We start from the raw sequence: 15,178 nt of genomic DNA, 5'->3' as shown, positions 1-15,178 counted from the left end.
ATTACGATAATTCATAATGGGGATATTGAAAAATAAGAATTACAAAACCACATGGTGCATACGAAATACACCAAAATGAAATATTTTAACAGTCTTGAGTATAAAATATTCTGTGATGCGTCTAAAATAAAAATATTTTAACAACCGGAGAGTTTATTTTCCTTGAGGCCCAAGCCCAACCCACACCTCAATGTTCTATAAAACAAGTCGATTATCCATGCGAAATTAAAATTTAAAATAATCTACACAGCACAAGCGAATACACAAAAACTGGAAATCTTTTTTGTTTTATAGTTAAGCGTTATTAAGTTCACTTTTTATCCCATAAAAAAATAATTCTTCATATAATTAAAAGATTTATAATTTTTTTACTTCTCGCTGTATTCCTGATCATAAGGCATTAAAAAACAGGGTGTCAATATTGGGCCTATTGTTGGAGTGGTACAGCAGCAGAAAACTGATAAATCATCCAAGATTTTTAACAGAAGGCCATGCATGGAATTGGGTTCTGGCTCAAGAGGAAGAATACTCAGAAAGGATTGAATTTAAGATTCTTAATTTAACTGTCGAGACCTCATAGATATTGAAGAGAGCTCATTGACCTGTAGGTGATAGTGATCACATATTCCATCAAAACCTAAAGAAAAACCGTTTCCTGCAGGTCGGAAAAACCAGAGATTTTTTCAAAAATTGAAGAAATGCAAAGTGAATAGTCAGAAAAATTCCATTTTAGTTTTGAACAGTCAGCTAACACATTTCTAGTGCTGCTGACAGAAAACTGAATTACCCCACGATATTTAATCCAAGGTCAAATAGCAAAAGAACTCCCAACTCAAGATGCAGCATCGGAGTTGGAGATAATCATATTTTTGAATAAGTTTCCACTTTAACATCATCTTCTAGACTTGATCTCGAAATGTATAGCCTTGTAAATAAGGTTTCCTTTATTTATGTGTAGCGGTCCGGTAAAGTTTGCGTTTCGTTCCAGTCATGAATTTAAAATTATTTGATTAATTATCATAATTTTATATGAATTCTACTAAAAATCTTTTTAGCTTTTTTAAAATCTGTATTTTCAAATTAAAAAAGCTTATCATCAAACACACACCTAGCAGTAATAAAATAAAATAATATGCTAAAGAATTCTGATAGGGTTTTGGATATATAGCATGAAATGAAGAGAAGGGAATCAGCAGCTCTTTTAAAGTTGATTGAGGTTAGTGTTACTTTACACCAGAGGATAACACCAACTTTTTTTTGTGTCAAAATTCATTACATTTGAAAGGACAAAAGTAAAAAACGGATCTCTCACAGAAATATTAAACAAAACGATATAGGGACCTAGCTTCCACATGGCTACCCTTCAATAATTTGCGAGATGTCTGTGCTTTACTCTTCTTAATCTGCATTGAAGAAGCTATCATTCAATAACCTATATCATATATAATTAAAATGAGACTAAAAGTAACATAGATTTGCAGAAAAATTCCTACCCATAGCTCTTCTGCAAAATGAGAGGAAAACGATGAGGATGGACAGACCTGCTAGCACACCAACAATAATGGCTACTGTTTTTCCCACATCATCCTCGCTGGAGGAATCTATACGAACACCAAAAGCAGCAAAAGCAATAGAATTAGTCCTCTGCAAATGGCTTGAAAAGAGACTAAACAAAGCTGCCACTAGCACATAACGTTGTTCCTTTTAAAGCATATATCCTCAACCTTTTAATTCTTCTATGTTTTTAATAGATGCTTCATAAACAAGTATTGTGGCAAATAATTTAGTGAAAAGGAGATTTTCGCACTTGGAAAAGTTCAGACATTTTTGTTCTTTAAGTCCATTGAATTGTAACAAGACAAAGGAATTAAGGATCATAATCATTCAACTAATTGGGGTATAAAATGATTGTTCTAAGATTCCATCTTGCTCTTCTTTTCGTGCATCCAATCAGTCATCAAGTGGAACTTTGAGGGAAATCATGGCACCTAATTGTGCCACCTGCATATAGTAGAAGTGTGCAAGTGACCTGATCACTGAAAAATAATGTAAGACGACACCTTTTCTATCCACCGGACTATTTAACCACGCCTCATACAAAAAAGAAATCTTTTTTTGAGTAATTAAAAAAGAAGAAGATGGGGGAAAAGCTAGATAGAATAGAGAGGAATGCATTAAGAAATGAAAGTGCCTAAAAGAAAGCGACCAAAGTGCCCATATCCCTTAATGCTTTACTTTATTAAAGAAATATTTGTTGACTTCTTGTTTGGAAAGAAAATTCAAATGGTCTCCTACCACCCTTCTCACTGCTTGAAAAAAAAAAAAAAAAAATAGAGTGGTCACTTTCGTTTTCTGAACTTAATACAACCAATGATTAGTGGATCCACAAAATGACAAAGGATGGAATGGCATACATTGTCACTACGGGCAAATTCTACTGTGCTTTTAGAGCAATCCATTGAGGCATGGCGACACAGTTGCATATAACAACAGCAACCAAGGCTAGATTTCCAACTAGCTAGTTAGGATGGGTTATATGAATCAATTTGAGCTATTCGATAGGATCATAATGTAATACAAATTTAAAGATTTTAAACAGACATTAATATCTACGAAACTTGTACAAAGATCTTGCTCTGGTTTTCAAAACCATTGCAATATGTTTTAAGCCCCCTTTTGTAACAAAGGGACCATGTGTTTGTTTGCAGCCTACCTCTATATATAATTGGTGAACAGAAAAAACATAAGCTTTTGTTTTTTCGCTAAATCCATTATTAATTTGCACCTTGCGTTTTTACTAATTTATCAAGAAAAATCCCTCGATCATCTTTTTTTTTTTAGCCAATTGAATACAATTTGCTAACTTAAAAAGGATACGAAAGAAAAATTGATGATAATAACTCAAAGGTGAAAAAAAATTTCAATTGGCTAGATAAATATTTAATTTTGACAGATTGTATTTTATTTTTTGAAATAAAAAATACTATGGTTCATTTGAAAAAAAATCAATAATAATGGAGCTCTTTTGATGAATTTATGAAAATAACGGATGAAATAATAGATTTTACCTTTGTGTTTAGTGAAAAAATAGGGCACCTTTCTACTTTTAGAATCACATGAAGAAAAGAGGAAGCATGGAGCAAACCTGAAGAGCGATCATAGTAACCAGATGCCCAGTAACGAGCATAGCACTGACCCAGGTACACATCAGCTGCAGCAGCTGATCCACATAGATTCTTCAACTGCGCAACCGCAGCCACGAGGCAAGCAGAACAATCACTTGAGCTCAAATCCCCTAAACACTGTGCATAACCTTCTACTGAACCTGAACTACTAACTTTAAATCCCATAGCTGTTGGCAAGTCAGCAAGAACATCATCTCTACGCTTAAAGAACTCAACATCATTGTTTACACTTCTACTGCACTTCTTGAATCTCAGGCTCGTATCAAGCCTTCCCAAGAAATCAACATGCTCATATCTTACATAGCAACCTTCAAGTTGCAAAGCAGCACCATAAGAGTATGGACAAACCAAACTTATCTGGTTAACAGCACTTTCAATGCATCTTGAACAATCAATAGTCCTCAAATCACCCCTGCACTGGTATAAGCCATAGCAAATTCCTTCGGGGGGTGTTGAGCTTCCATTTCCAATGGCAAAGCTATGATAAGAAGCTTCAGAAGATGAGCTAAAAACTGAAGACAGAATCGAGTTGTGGTTTCCTTCAAATGGAGAGTTGGGATCATACTTTTCTTGAGAGCAGCCTGCATAGATGAAAACATAAGCTTTGACTAAGTTGCCATAGTTACTGAGAGAAAGGAAGAGAAAGAAGAGTGCAGTGAGTCTCAGAGCTGGGATTGTTTTGTGAGTGGAGTGCAAGTGAAGCCTTCTCAACATTTCTTTTCTCTTGTTTTTTTTCTAGCTTGGCCTTCCTTTCTTTTGTTTTTGTTTTGTGCTTTGCTCTGATGGTGAGAGAGTGGAATGTGGTTGCTTTTTGGATTTCTATTTGGAGAATTTTTCCCCACCAAGAAAAGGGCCCATTTAGTCTTCATGGCCTTTTTTTTTTTTTTTTTTTTGCTGACATTTCAACTTTTTACTTCAACCTCAATAAAGATTAGCATATACCATTGCTTTTAATTCTAGCCAAGACCTGAAAAGCAGTTGCAAATCAGTATTATTCCGATTTGATAGTGAGAAAATTGTTGCCACAGCCAATCAGATTGTAACGATGCCTTCTTACATATTTTCGACACGATATAAAACACTCTGCTTAGGTAACGAAGCTATTAACCAGCAGTCTAAAACATGAACAGATGATCAGTTCCGCAAGAATCAAAAACCAGATCAGGGAATGCTATGCCGGAACTGCTTCTTCTTCTTTTTTTATCGCGAAAAGAAAGCGTAGTTTATTTGCCTGTTACATTTATCTTCTTCTTGTGTTTGCCTAATTACTTCCGACGTACAATGCTCGCCAGAGTAGATCCATTCCATCTGTCTCGACCATTGTTTTTTTGGCACGGTAATCGGAAGTTTCTGAAGATTAAACTCCTCTACAGTGAACGCTGCAGGCACATAGGAAACCTCAAAACAGTCATCGTTAATAATTAATCTTTCAAAGAATGAGGTAAGCAGCAGAAGAAAGTCTTGCCACTGTTCCTACTCAATTTTTCAGTTTGATTCCCGCGTCCTAAACACTATCACAAGAAAAGAAAATACATATTGATTCTGCGAATTGTGCCCCTTCGTAGTTCGTGGCAATTTTCTTTACCAAGCGGTGTATATGTGCCTCTTGATTCAATAAGGATACATAAGATGACCTGTCCTATCTCAAGTTGTTGCATTACTCATTCTGTACCTCGTCATTAGCAATTCTATTGTGTGAAATTTGAATACTGCAATGTGGATATCCTATTCGTTGTTCATGTGTCGTGGAGAGGGAGGTATAAAATTACTTCTATAGAAAACTTTATTAAAAAAGATAAGTTAGATTAAAGATTATTGAAGTTGCAATTATTTAAATTATTTAATTAATTTTATATGAAAAATATGAGAAAATTTATGGTGTTTATGGAGTAATTAGTAACATCTTATTAATTATTTTATGGACCGACTTTGAAGAAATAGATAAATACAAGTAATTTGTGAGAAATTTTAGGTGAAAATATTCTTATTATTTTTTATTGGTCATGTATTTTATTCTCTTTTTTACTTGTGTCTATCTTTTTCTTCAAAGTAAATCTAGTGAGTAACTAATAGTATATCACTAGTTACTTTCTAAATGCCATAACGATTTTCAAAAATATAAACCAACTTTGAAAAAAAAGTAACAAAATGACTTAAATGTCAATTATACAAAAATACAAGAATATCAAAATTAAAATTAATAATATTAAAAGAAGCTAAGGATCCTTGGAAAAACACTGTAGCTCCAGATTCATGAGCAGTACTATTCATTGGAACAGTGTAATGGTGTTTTTACCCTTCCATCCAAAAAACTTAATGCTTGCTTCTAAGGGCATTGAAATCTTTTCATATGACCTATTTATCATTTTTAAATTGATCAGAATAAATAAATATTTTCTCATCTTAATTGTACAGTGAAATGACTAGAATATATTTGGAAGCAAAACATTTAAACCTAGTGTCAAAGGATATTTTAGTATTTTCACAATGATTTTTTCGTTATTACAGTTTAAGTTGTAGGGCAATTTGTTATTTGACCAAATATAAAAAATAATAAGCAATTAAAATGCACGATAAAAAGATGAAAATACTCTTAAAATAAAAAAATAAGCATGAGGTCAAGGGGTGTTTTTGGTTTTTTAACAATCATTTTTTTTGTAATTAGAAAGTCATCTTAGAAATACTTTGATATGTAGCTAATTAAAAAAAAACCAAGAAAGGATGTGAGCGTGTGACATACCTGGGAGTGTGTGGGAGATGCATGTGTTGTCTCCTAGTGTCAAAAATATATTTTCATCGTGTTGTTAGAAGTATCGTTATGTCCTCTTCCTGTTGGTGTAACACATATCTCTAGCAGTAGTCTGGTTTGTTATTAGTTGACTTTTTTGTTCTTTTTTTTTCTCTCATTTCAATGAAAATTACAGTTTGGTCCTCTTGATTGTTGGTATTTCAACTTTAGTCTTTATTTTTTTTTTTTTTTGGTCTTGGTATTTTTGTAGAAGTTTCTTTTTTGTTTTCAATTTCATCTTTTAATCTCAAATTACCAAACATTATATTCTCCAATTTTATTCTCATTCTTTGAATTTCTAATTTCTTGCCTTAGTTCTTTTGTAAAAGTTTTATTAGTTTGCGATTTCATTAAATTGATGGTATTATATTTTTCAATTTGGTTTTTATTGTTTTGATTTTTAATTTTTTTTTACCCTCTTGTAAAAGTTATTATTCCTTTTAATTTCACCATTCAATTAAAACATTATTTTTATTTTTTTTATATATTAATTTTGACTCTTATTCTTTTCAATTTCACCCTTTAATCAATTATAAAATTCATTTTGTATTTTAATTTTGATCCTCATTCTTTTAATTGCTATTTTTTAATCCTTTTGCATAATTAATTTTTTTTTTTCAATTTCATCCTTAAATATTTAATTGATTAGGAATTAAATTTCATGATCTTTCTAGATTGGATATTTCAGATCTAATGACTTATATCATAAGTTTTTTTATATAATTTTTTTATTTTTTTAATGAATTATTTCAACCTCGTAATTTAAACTAAACCGAGGATTTTACATGCTATCTCATATCAAATTCTGATTACCGTTTATTATTTTACTCCATTTCAGCGTCTGAATACGGTAACCGAGGCTCGTGGACACTAATTCTTAAATAATTTAATTTCAGAAAAGGTTTGGCTTTTTACGTTTCTAAGGACCGATGAAACTTCTTTGTTATTAGTGTTTTAGGTCTTGAGCCATGGAGGCTCTCCCAAGAATGTAATTCAGTGTAAGAGACAAGTAGAAACATTGTATGCCAAGTTGCTAATTAAACAAGTAAAAACACTCTAAATAATCTTATCTTTTCCATTACTGACAACAGAGTGGCTGTTGGCTAACGGTTTTGCAGTAAGTGAAATTGTCGGATTAACATAAAAACTTGCTTTACCACCTCTGCAACTAGGAACAAGCAGCATTGAATACAAGGGAAAACACTTCAATAGTCAAGTTTGGTGACGAGACATTTGCTTTTTACAAATAAGCTTTGCAATAGCAACAAAATTTCCAATTCGCTACACACAGTGTCATAATTGTAGAGATAGAGTTCTAATGATTGACGCAAATATCATTCACTATCAGATTTAATAGTTTTATCTACAGTAAATTCTGTCGGTATTACAGCGTAAATCTTTCACCACTTATATTAAGCTAACTCAAAAAAGCAATGATGTCAGTTTGATTACGGGAGAGGGGTGAAAGGTCTCTTAGTTCATTGGCAGAAGACAACAGGCATCATGCAGCGCTAACTAAAATTCTTTCCTCTAATTTGATGAATAGGAAAGGAAAACTTAATTAACTTCATCAAAATGTGATTGGCGTAGCAGCACACAGAGCAGCTTCTATAGGAATCATTATGCATGCATGGTATGTAAGTTGGTTTGGTGCAGCACAAAGGCACATGAATGATTGAAACAAGGAATAAATGATTTACAAAGACAAATCACCTTTCCAGGTTTTCCATCTAATTACAAAGACATGACAAAAAATTAAAGAGCTAATGGTTTGCACGTAAGTAATTAAATCATATTAAATCTTCATACAAACTAATATCAACACTAATTTCATATCTCCGAGCTGATAAAAATCCCGCTGTAGCGTTGATCACCCCCCCCCCCCCCCAACTCTCGCTTTGGCTCCCAAATGTTGGGAGCGTTATGCTTTAAAGAGTCGTTGTTCCTGCTTCAGAATTATTGTTTCATTGCAAAACGACGTCGCACTTGTTCATAAATTTTCACTGCTAGAACGGCGACGTATTTGTTGGGGCCTCGCAAATCGGGCTTGGTCCATTGGATCACTTCAGCTACTTGACCAAGTGGCCTTTACGTTGGTCGCCCTCGCATCAGCCACTTGCTTAATTTTTGGCAGAAACTTCATTGGAATGGACAAATTGACCAATTCCTGTATTGACACGCATAACATAGCCTTCCGCCATTATCTACAAGAAAAGAATGACCTTTCCAAGCTGTGGCATACCTGCCTTTAAGAACTCAATTCAGATTGGATCACAAAATGGGTTTGTTTCTATTGGTCCAAATCCAGTGCAAATTGGCAAATCTTGAACATGGCAACAAAATTTTGTGATTTTCTTTTCAGCTTCATGTGAATAATAGACACCGGATTAAAGATATTCCTTGCGTAAGGAATGACTCAAGTGCCGGGAGCTGAATGTTCTAGTTTGTCCATTGACCTTGACAATTATGAGCCTTGATGTTGACTTTCTTGACCTTATTGAACCATCCACACTTCGACTGATAGCTACACCGGCTAAAACCAATCCACAAGGAAGTTTACTGGCCATTATAGATATTTTCTTCGGAATATTGCCAAAAACCTAGAGTAAAATCTTCCATTCCAGGCATTTTTTGGTCCCTTGGTATTATTATTTGCCAAAGTACTTTTTTTTTTTTTGATTAATCCCACCTTCCTTTTCCAGATTCCGCAAGATTGCTATCATCCTGGAAAGTGGAAACATGATACAGTACCTTGCCAATTGATAATTTTTCCCGGAAGGGTCGCTCACATCCATCCACCAAGCTTCAATATACAGCAATACACCATTTGATCCATAGACCTTGACACAATCAAAGGACTGGTATTTGCCCATCAAGTTGTGGTTGGTATGCGTAATATTTTGATTCCGGTCATAAGATTCTCCACTACTGCTGATAAGGACACCAATGGTGATTAATGAAGGGACGGCAAATTACCTATTTATCCCTTTTAATCAAAACTAAAGTTTTAGGTGAAATTGGAAAAAAACTGAATTCCTCAATCTTTCTTTGTCCAATCGTGTAGCATTTAGGCGCTTCATTCTTACCTAAAATCTTACCCGAAAAGAACCTTTGAAAACTCTGCATAACAGAAGAATCCCTTGTATTCTTTAGCCTCCCAAACTGTAAAACAGTATGCTATCTATGGCTGCAAAATTCACCGAAAATCAGACAATTTTTCTAAGCAATAGCAAGATTTAACTTCAATAGCAGGAACCAGAACTTCAGATCTGTAGACGTAAGTGAACCCATCATGCCACCCAAGTCAAGCACGTTATCTGTTCGACTTTATGGAGCTTTCATGCCACCCAAGTGAGTACCGTAACTTCTATGCGCTGTGCCATTCCTATCCGAAGGAGAGAAGCCAAAATCTAACCTTAGTAAACTATGAATAATTATTTTCCGTACAACAAAAAGTACTGAAAAGTGAAAACATAGAACATCTAAATTCAAGTCTCCATTATTTTATAACTTTAACATACTAGGGTTTTGGTGGCAATTGGCTGCTGGCACCCATTAATTTTCACTAGGTTTCATATTAGAATCTCTTCCTTAAACGTGTTGTAAATAACAGTCACTAATCATCAATAAAAGAAAATTGTTTGGATGATCACAATTATAAGGATTGTAATCCTTAATCATAAGTTCTTTCAATATTCTTAATTTGATTAGATTATATTATATAGTAGTATTAATAACGAATCAACTAAAATGGCAAGCATCATTCTACTATCAACATCTCTATTATTATTATTATCTTCATCATCAACTCATCTCTACCAATTTACACCTGCAAATCCATCACTAAAAAAAGAAAAGAGAGAGAAAGAAAGACAAAGGTAAAGCTTTAAAAAGTAAAATCTGACAAAGAAAAAAAAAAAAAAAGTAAACTACTACCTAAATAAAAATTCCATACATAATCATCATCTAAACAGCATTATCGTCATCATCGCCATCACTAGGGGGAAAAACCCCACTTCCTCAATAGTGGTTACGTTTCCACGTCGGCTTCCCTCCAGACCCAGCTTTAATACGGGTTTGGACACTCTCAAACTCCGAGAATCGGCAAGGAATGGTAATCCCACCTTGTTGATTAAACCCATATTCCTCTTCGGCTTCTCTTAATAACTCACCAAACAAAGGATGATTAAAATAAATCACAGGCACCAAAACTCTATGAAAGTCGCCGTCTTTTTGACCAACGTAAACAGCCAAGTGCCCTTTTGGTACAGTAACCGGTTTATCGCAAACCAGTTCATGACCCATGGGTATGTAACCCGACCCTGGTTTTGCACCGCAAAGTGATTTAGCTCCTTTTGTTAAACGACGACCCCAGTTGATGATTTTCGATATGGACTTTGGCTTGGACCTGCATGTTGATTCTGATTGGCCTAAAAGGTTGTAACCCGGTGGGTGGATCCGGGTCCGACGGAAGATCCATGTGGAGATCCGGACTAACCGTTTGCCAATCTTGAAACCTCTTATCTTTCTCATAATTTGTTATATTAACAGCACGAGAGAACAAAAAAGAGGGGTGCTTTTTGAGGTTGTAAGAGGTAGAGGGGAGCTTATTTAGAGTGTGATGAGGTTCAAGAAAAGGGCCATGGGTCTGCTACGGACATGGTTAAACGAGATTGAGTAAGACATACTTCAGAAAGAGAAGTTGGTATGTTGGACATCTCAGTTTATGCTGCAAAATGAGATTTTCATTCCAGAAAGTATCAAGATGTGTCTATCTAAACGTTTCTTCTCGGCCCCAAGTATGAGTTCTTGCTTTACGATGCCAAGCTTGGTGACGGTGGTGGTAGACGTCGGTGGTGATAATTGTGGTGATGCTAGTTATTCTTGTGTGGTGGTGGAGATGAGGGAGGAATAGAGCTTTGGGGGAAATAAAGAGAAGAGGTATATATAAAGGGATGCTAAAGAAGAATCTACCACTAGCAGAGACACGGGGGGAAACTGGAAAGCAATTGCTATGGGAATTTTTATTTTTGGGTAACTACAAATCCGTCCCCGCTCTTATAGAATATAACGTATCGGTCACCGACCTTAAATATTTTTGTTAGCTTTCCCCTGATCTTGCTTTGGTTCAACAAGATCATCCTCCTTGTTAGTTCTATAAGGAAGTGTTAAAAGAGACACGTAAGATTGATTATAAACACATATTTTGATTATTTATATAGGAAATCATCGAGCAGTTTCACCAGATCAAGTGATAAGAAATATTTTTATATTCATATTTTTTTAAAATAAACTTTATTATAGTTTATTTAAGGTTTTTAGTTGAAGTAAAAGAAAACATAAAAAAAACCAAAAGCTCATACTTCATAACCAATATAAAAATTATATGACAAACAAAATCTTAAAATAAAAATCTATGTAGTAATGAATTTTAAAAATAAAAGCTTAATTTGTTAAATGTCTATTTTTTTAGTCAAGTTTTAGCCCTTTACCGAGCACACTCTGCAAGTTCTGTACCGGTTTCCATTAGGGAAAAAAATTAACAAGACGGACGAATTTTAAATCAAGAAATGCAGGTGAAAATTAGCAAAGTCTTAACATTGAGGACTAATTTGTTACTAAATTATACAGTAGGGACTGATTCATTGTTATAGCTTTTTCCTTCAGTTAAGTTAATTGTATGGGAATTTTAACGAGTCAAAAGGGAAGGAAAGAAGAAAGAGAAGTGGCGAGAGTTGATATTGTCGGCCACGCGATTCTGATTTCCTGGAAGATATGAAAAAATGTGTTGAAATTTAGAGAGAGGAAGTCAAAGGTCAGATAAATAAACGGTCGGATGAGTATGGTTGCGGCGAGATTTACCCGAAAGTCGTTAGAAACTTAAGGAAGAAAATTGTTGATTTGTTCTAGCAAAGTCATTTTAAGCCGTTTGATTGATATACGATACCAGATTTTGACTGGGGTTTTTGTTGCTTCCTGGAAATTGTTTGATTCTGCCACGTACACTGTTGGGAATACAAAAATTAAGAGAAGTGGGTGAGAGAAAAGTTATTGTACGGGTGGTTATGGTACTACGCGGCCCTTGATTTTATAATGCTACTCAAGTTCACGTTCAACACGTAGCAAACTCCTATGTGAATTAAATTAGATTATGCATGTTCCGTATTGCTATGGATGTTATTTTAAAAAATTATTTTTTGATTGTAAATATATTAAAATATTTTTATATTAAAATATTAAAATTATTAAAAATACTAAAAAACATCAATTTAATTTTTTAAAGGAAAATATACTTTCAAAAGACACCCAAAGGCATATTATATAGGCACAAATTATTAGATTGAAAACATAGATTTCTTGCCAATAATATAAAAAATATATTAATTTGATTTATTTAGTTGAAAAAAAATTAATATATATATAATAATTATTCTATGAATGCATTATTGAAAACATACATCACCTAGTCATGCATGGAGACATAAATAAGCTCGTTATTAGTCTCTTTAAATCCTTTTCAACTTTTGTACTGGGGTAATATTTTCATCTCGAGTTGTCTAGCATGACAGTAAAATAATATTAACAATCAATTAACTTATTTATTTTTCTCGTTTGGGTTCTCTACTTTTCTTTTTATATGAGAAAAATTATCGAGTCCAAAAATAAATGAAGAATATGGAAATAAAGAGGTTAGAGTAACATTCCTATTTCGAGGGAGCCATTATATACCGTATGTAATGTTCTAACATTTTTTTCCCTCTCTCTCAGCAGCAATAATGAGAACTCATTTCTTGGATTAAACCTAATTACACCGTTCAGTCTCATTCATACCCACCATCTATCTCCCTTTCTTAAAATGTAATATTTATTGGTTGGGAATGTCAGAACAAAAGCTAATGCTAAATGGGATATTTGAGAGTATGTTGTTGATTGATTTTTAAAGTGTTTTTCACTTGGAAATATATTAAAAAATATTTTTTATTTTAAAAAAATAAAATTTTATATTAATATGTTAAAACGATAAAAAAATATAAAAAAATTAAAATATATATTTAAAAAAAATACCGCTTGGAACAAATTCCAAACTACAATAGAATTAAATAAAATCGTGCTTTCAACATGGGAAATTAAGAAGTGAAATCATGAAAGGAATCTATTACTTACTTATATATATATATTATTTCATTTGTATACGAATTTAATGTGTCAATCAAGTCATCATCATCATCTAAGAATGTCACATGGTTGGTGTACAAAGAAAATTAGAAAACATGAATGGTGTGTAGGTTGAAAATGGGCAAATGGTAGCCCGAGGATATTTCCAACCCACAACCTAGTTTTAAGACAACAATATTGTTGAGCTACATGTAGAGGTAAGGCCGTAAGGCACGCAAAAAAAAATGTTTTCTTTATGATTTGTCTTGTGTGTTTTGTGAAGCAATTGTAAACACCAAAGTTAAATCCTTTATTATCATATTTTAAACATGTTATCCATATTTGCATGAATTTTTTTATATGTATAAAAAACCTGATCCAACATTTTTCGAATAAAAATCAAATAAATCACAAAATATTTATTTTGTATTGATAGTAATTGCAACAAAGCAAGTAAATCTTATTGGAGGGCCAAAAAAAAGGAAAATACCATTCATTCCCAACTCAAAACTTCAGCGAACACAGAGGAAAAAAAAAAAGAGTAAAGTCTCCTACGTTAATTTGAATCTTTCCTTAGGTGCATCACGCTCACACTCTAAGATTTGCCCATTTGAGAGAAAAAAAAAATTAAAAAAAAGAGCTTGTAGGGCAGTTGCGATAGGTTTGAAGCAAGAAAGGTCCAAAACTCCGTAGACCGTACACTGTATTGTACTTTAACCTTACACAGCAAAAAAATGCTGATGGTGATGTGGGCCATTAGCCATGGAATCTAGTGCCATGAAAATTCCAAAATGGTGGGCTCATCTGGTTGCGTTTCTGTTTAAGATTGTTTTTGAAGTTATTTTTTAAAGTAATATTTTATTGAAATAATACTAAGATAATATTTTTTATTTTTGTAATAGTAGTATATTAAAATATTTTAGAGCATAAAAAAATAATTAAAAATCAAGATTTTTTAAAAACACAATTCAAACGTACAAACAACCACAGCTTAAATCTGGACACACATGGCATAGGTTGGTTTTGAAAAATGGTGGGGACTTGGCTGTCAGATAATTAGACCCGAAACTCCCAGGTGGCCATTTGACTGTCTCTTTCCATCTCCAACCAGTCTTGTTTTTTTCCAAATAATCTATGATACAAGACAAAACAGCAAAGTTCAGTTGAAAATCTAAACTGTTTTATCTCTAAAAAAGCTGGCAACGTTTTTCGAGGGCAGTCATCTTTCCAGATTTCGTTTCCCACATGAAATCTAATGAAGAGATGTCTATCCATAAACTGTTCCAAGTCCTTTCTTTTCCTATTTCTTCAGTACTTTCTTTCCCTGAGCTGAAGTTTTTTTTTTTTCTCTACTACTTCGCTTTAACCAGGTAAATTAATCGCTAGTTTGTATATTTAAATTTTAAAGTGTTTTTTATTTAAAAATAAATTAAAATAATAATTATTTAAAAATTTATTTTTGATATAAATATATTAAAATGATATGTAAAATGTTAAAAAAAATTTGAAATAAAGAAAAAAGTTTAAATATTTTTGAATGCAAAAACAAATAAGCTTTAATATTCTCTCTTAAATAAAATTGAGTTTATTTTCATGGTTTGATCTTCATAATCATACATATACAGAACTTGTTGGTGTGTTTGGAAGTGTGGTTGTGGTGGTTTTTTAAAATATTTTTTACTTTGAAATATATCAAAATAATATTTTTTTATTGTTTTTAAAATTATTTTTAATATCAACATATCAAAATGATCTAAAAACACAAAAAAATATTAATTTGAAGAAAAAAAAATAAAAAAATTAATTCTTTCTAAAAATACTTTTAAAATATAAAAATAAACAAAATATAAAACTCCATTAAAATTGAGTTTCAGAGACGACATTCTACCCCTCAACTCTTAGGAAAATCCAAGTATCAGACCATGTTACAAGAAGTACAATTATCATCATCTTTCTTTGAAAAGCAAAGAAATTTTTGTTTTGTAAACAGTCCCGGTCATTCTTAACAACCTTTATTTTATCAAAGCTAATTATTACTTCCTTGGTTTAT

The 15,178-nt window shown here is 32.8% G+C and overlaps 2 protein-coding genes across 5 annotated transcripts; both read right to left on the bottom strand.

The window, feature by feature from the left end:
- Window positions 1-1,175: 1,175 nt before the first annotated feature.
- Window positions 1,176-4,017, bottom strand: LOC7488886 (plasmodesmata-located protein 8). 4 transcript variants are annotated; one of them, XR_008057213.1, is made up of 3 exons: window positions 3,069-4,017; window positions 1,494-1,601; window positions 1,176-1,394 (listed from the first exon to the last, which is right to left on the bottom strand). XR_008057213.1 is itself a non-coding variant. In XM_052446797.1 (3 exons), exons 1-3 carry the CDS (start codon window positions 3,897-3,899, stop codon window positions 1,390-1,392), a joined length of 867 nt encoding a protein of 288 aa, XP_052302757.1. In that variant the 5' UTR covers window positions 3,900-4,012; the 3' UTR covers window positions 1,176-1,389. The 4 variants fall into 4 exon arrangements, 2 of the variants coding, with proteins under 2 accessions (XP_052302757.1, XP_002320049.2); XR_008057212.1 differs by having other exon boundaries at window positions 1,176-1,403; window positions 3,069-4,016; XM_052446797.1 differs by having other exon boundaries at window positions 3,146-4,012.
- Window positions 4,018-9,736: 5,719 nt separating this feature from the next.
- LOC7497353 (auxin-responsive protein SAUR36) lies at window positions 9,737-10,909 on the bottom strand. The gene has a single exon (XM_024584341.2). It carries the CDS (start codon window positions 10,504-10,506, stop codon window positions 9,994-9,996), a length of 513 nt encoding a protein of 170 aa, XP_024440109.1. The 5' UTR covers window positions 10,507-10,909; the 3' UTR covers window positions 9,737-9,993.
- Between the last annotated feature and the right edge of the window lie 4,269 nt (window positions 10,910-15,178).

This window comes from Populus trichocarpa, chromosome 14, assembly GCF_000002775.5.
Source record: "Populus trichocarpa isolate Nisqually-1 chromosome 14, P.trichocarpa_v4.1, whole genome shotgun sequence".
NCBI classification, from domain to species: Eukaryota; Viridiplantae; Streptophyta; class Magnoliopsida; order Malpighiales; family Salicaceae; genus Populus; species Populus trichocarpa.
Note: the sequence above shows the minus strand (reverse complement) of the source record. Positions and strands in the feature narration are given on the sequence as shown.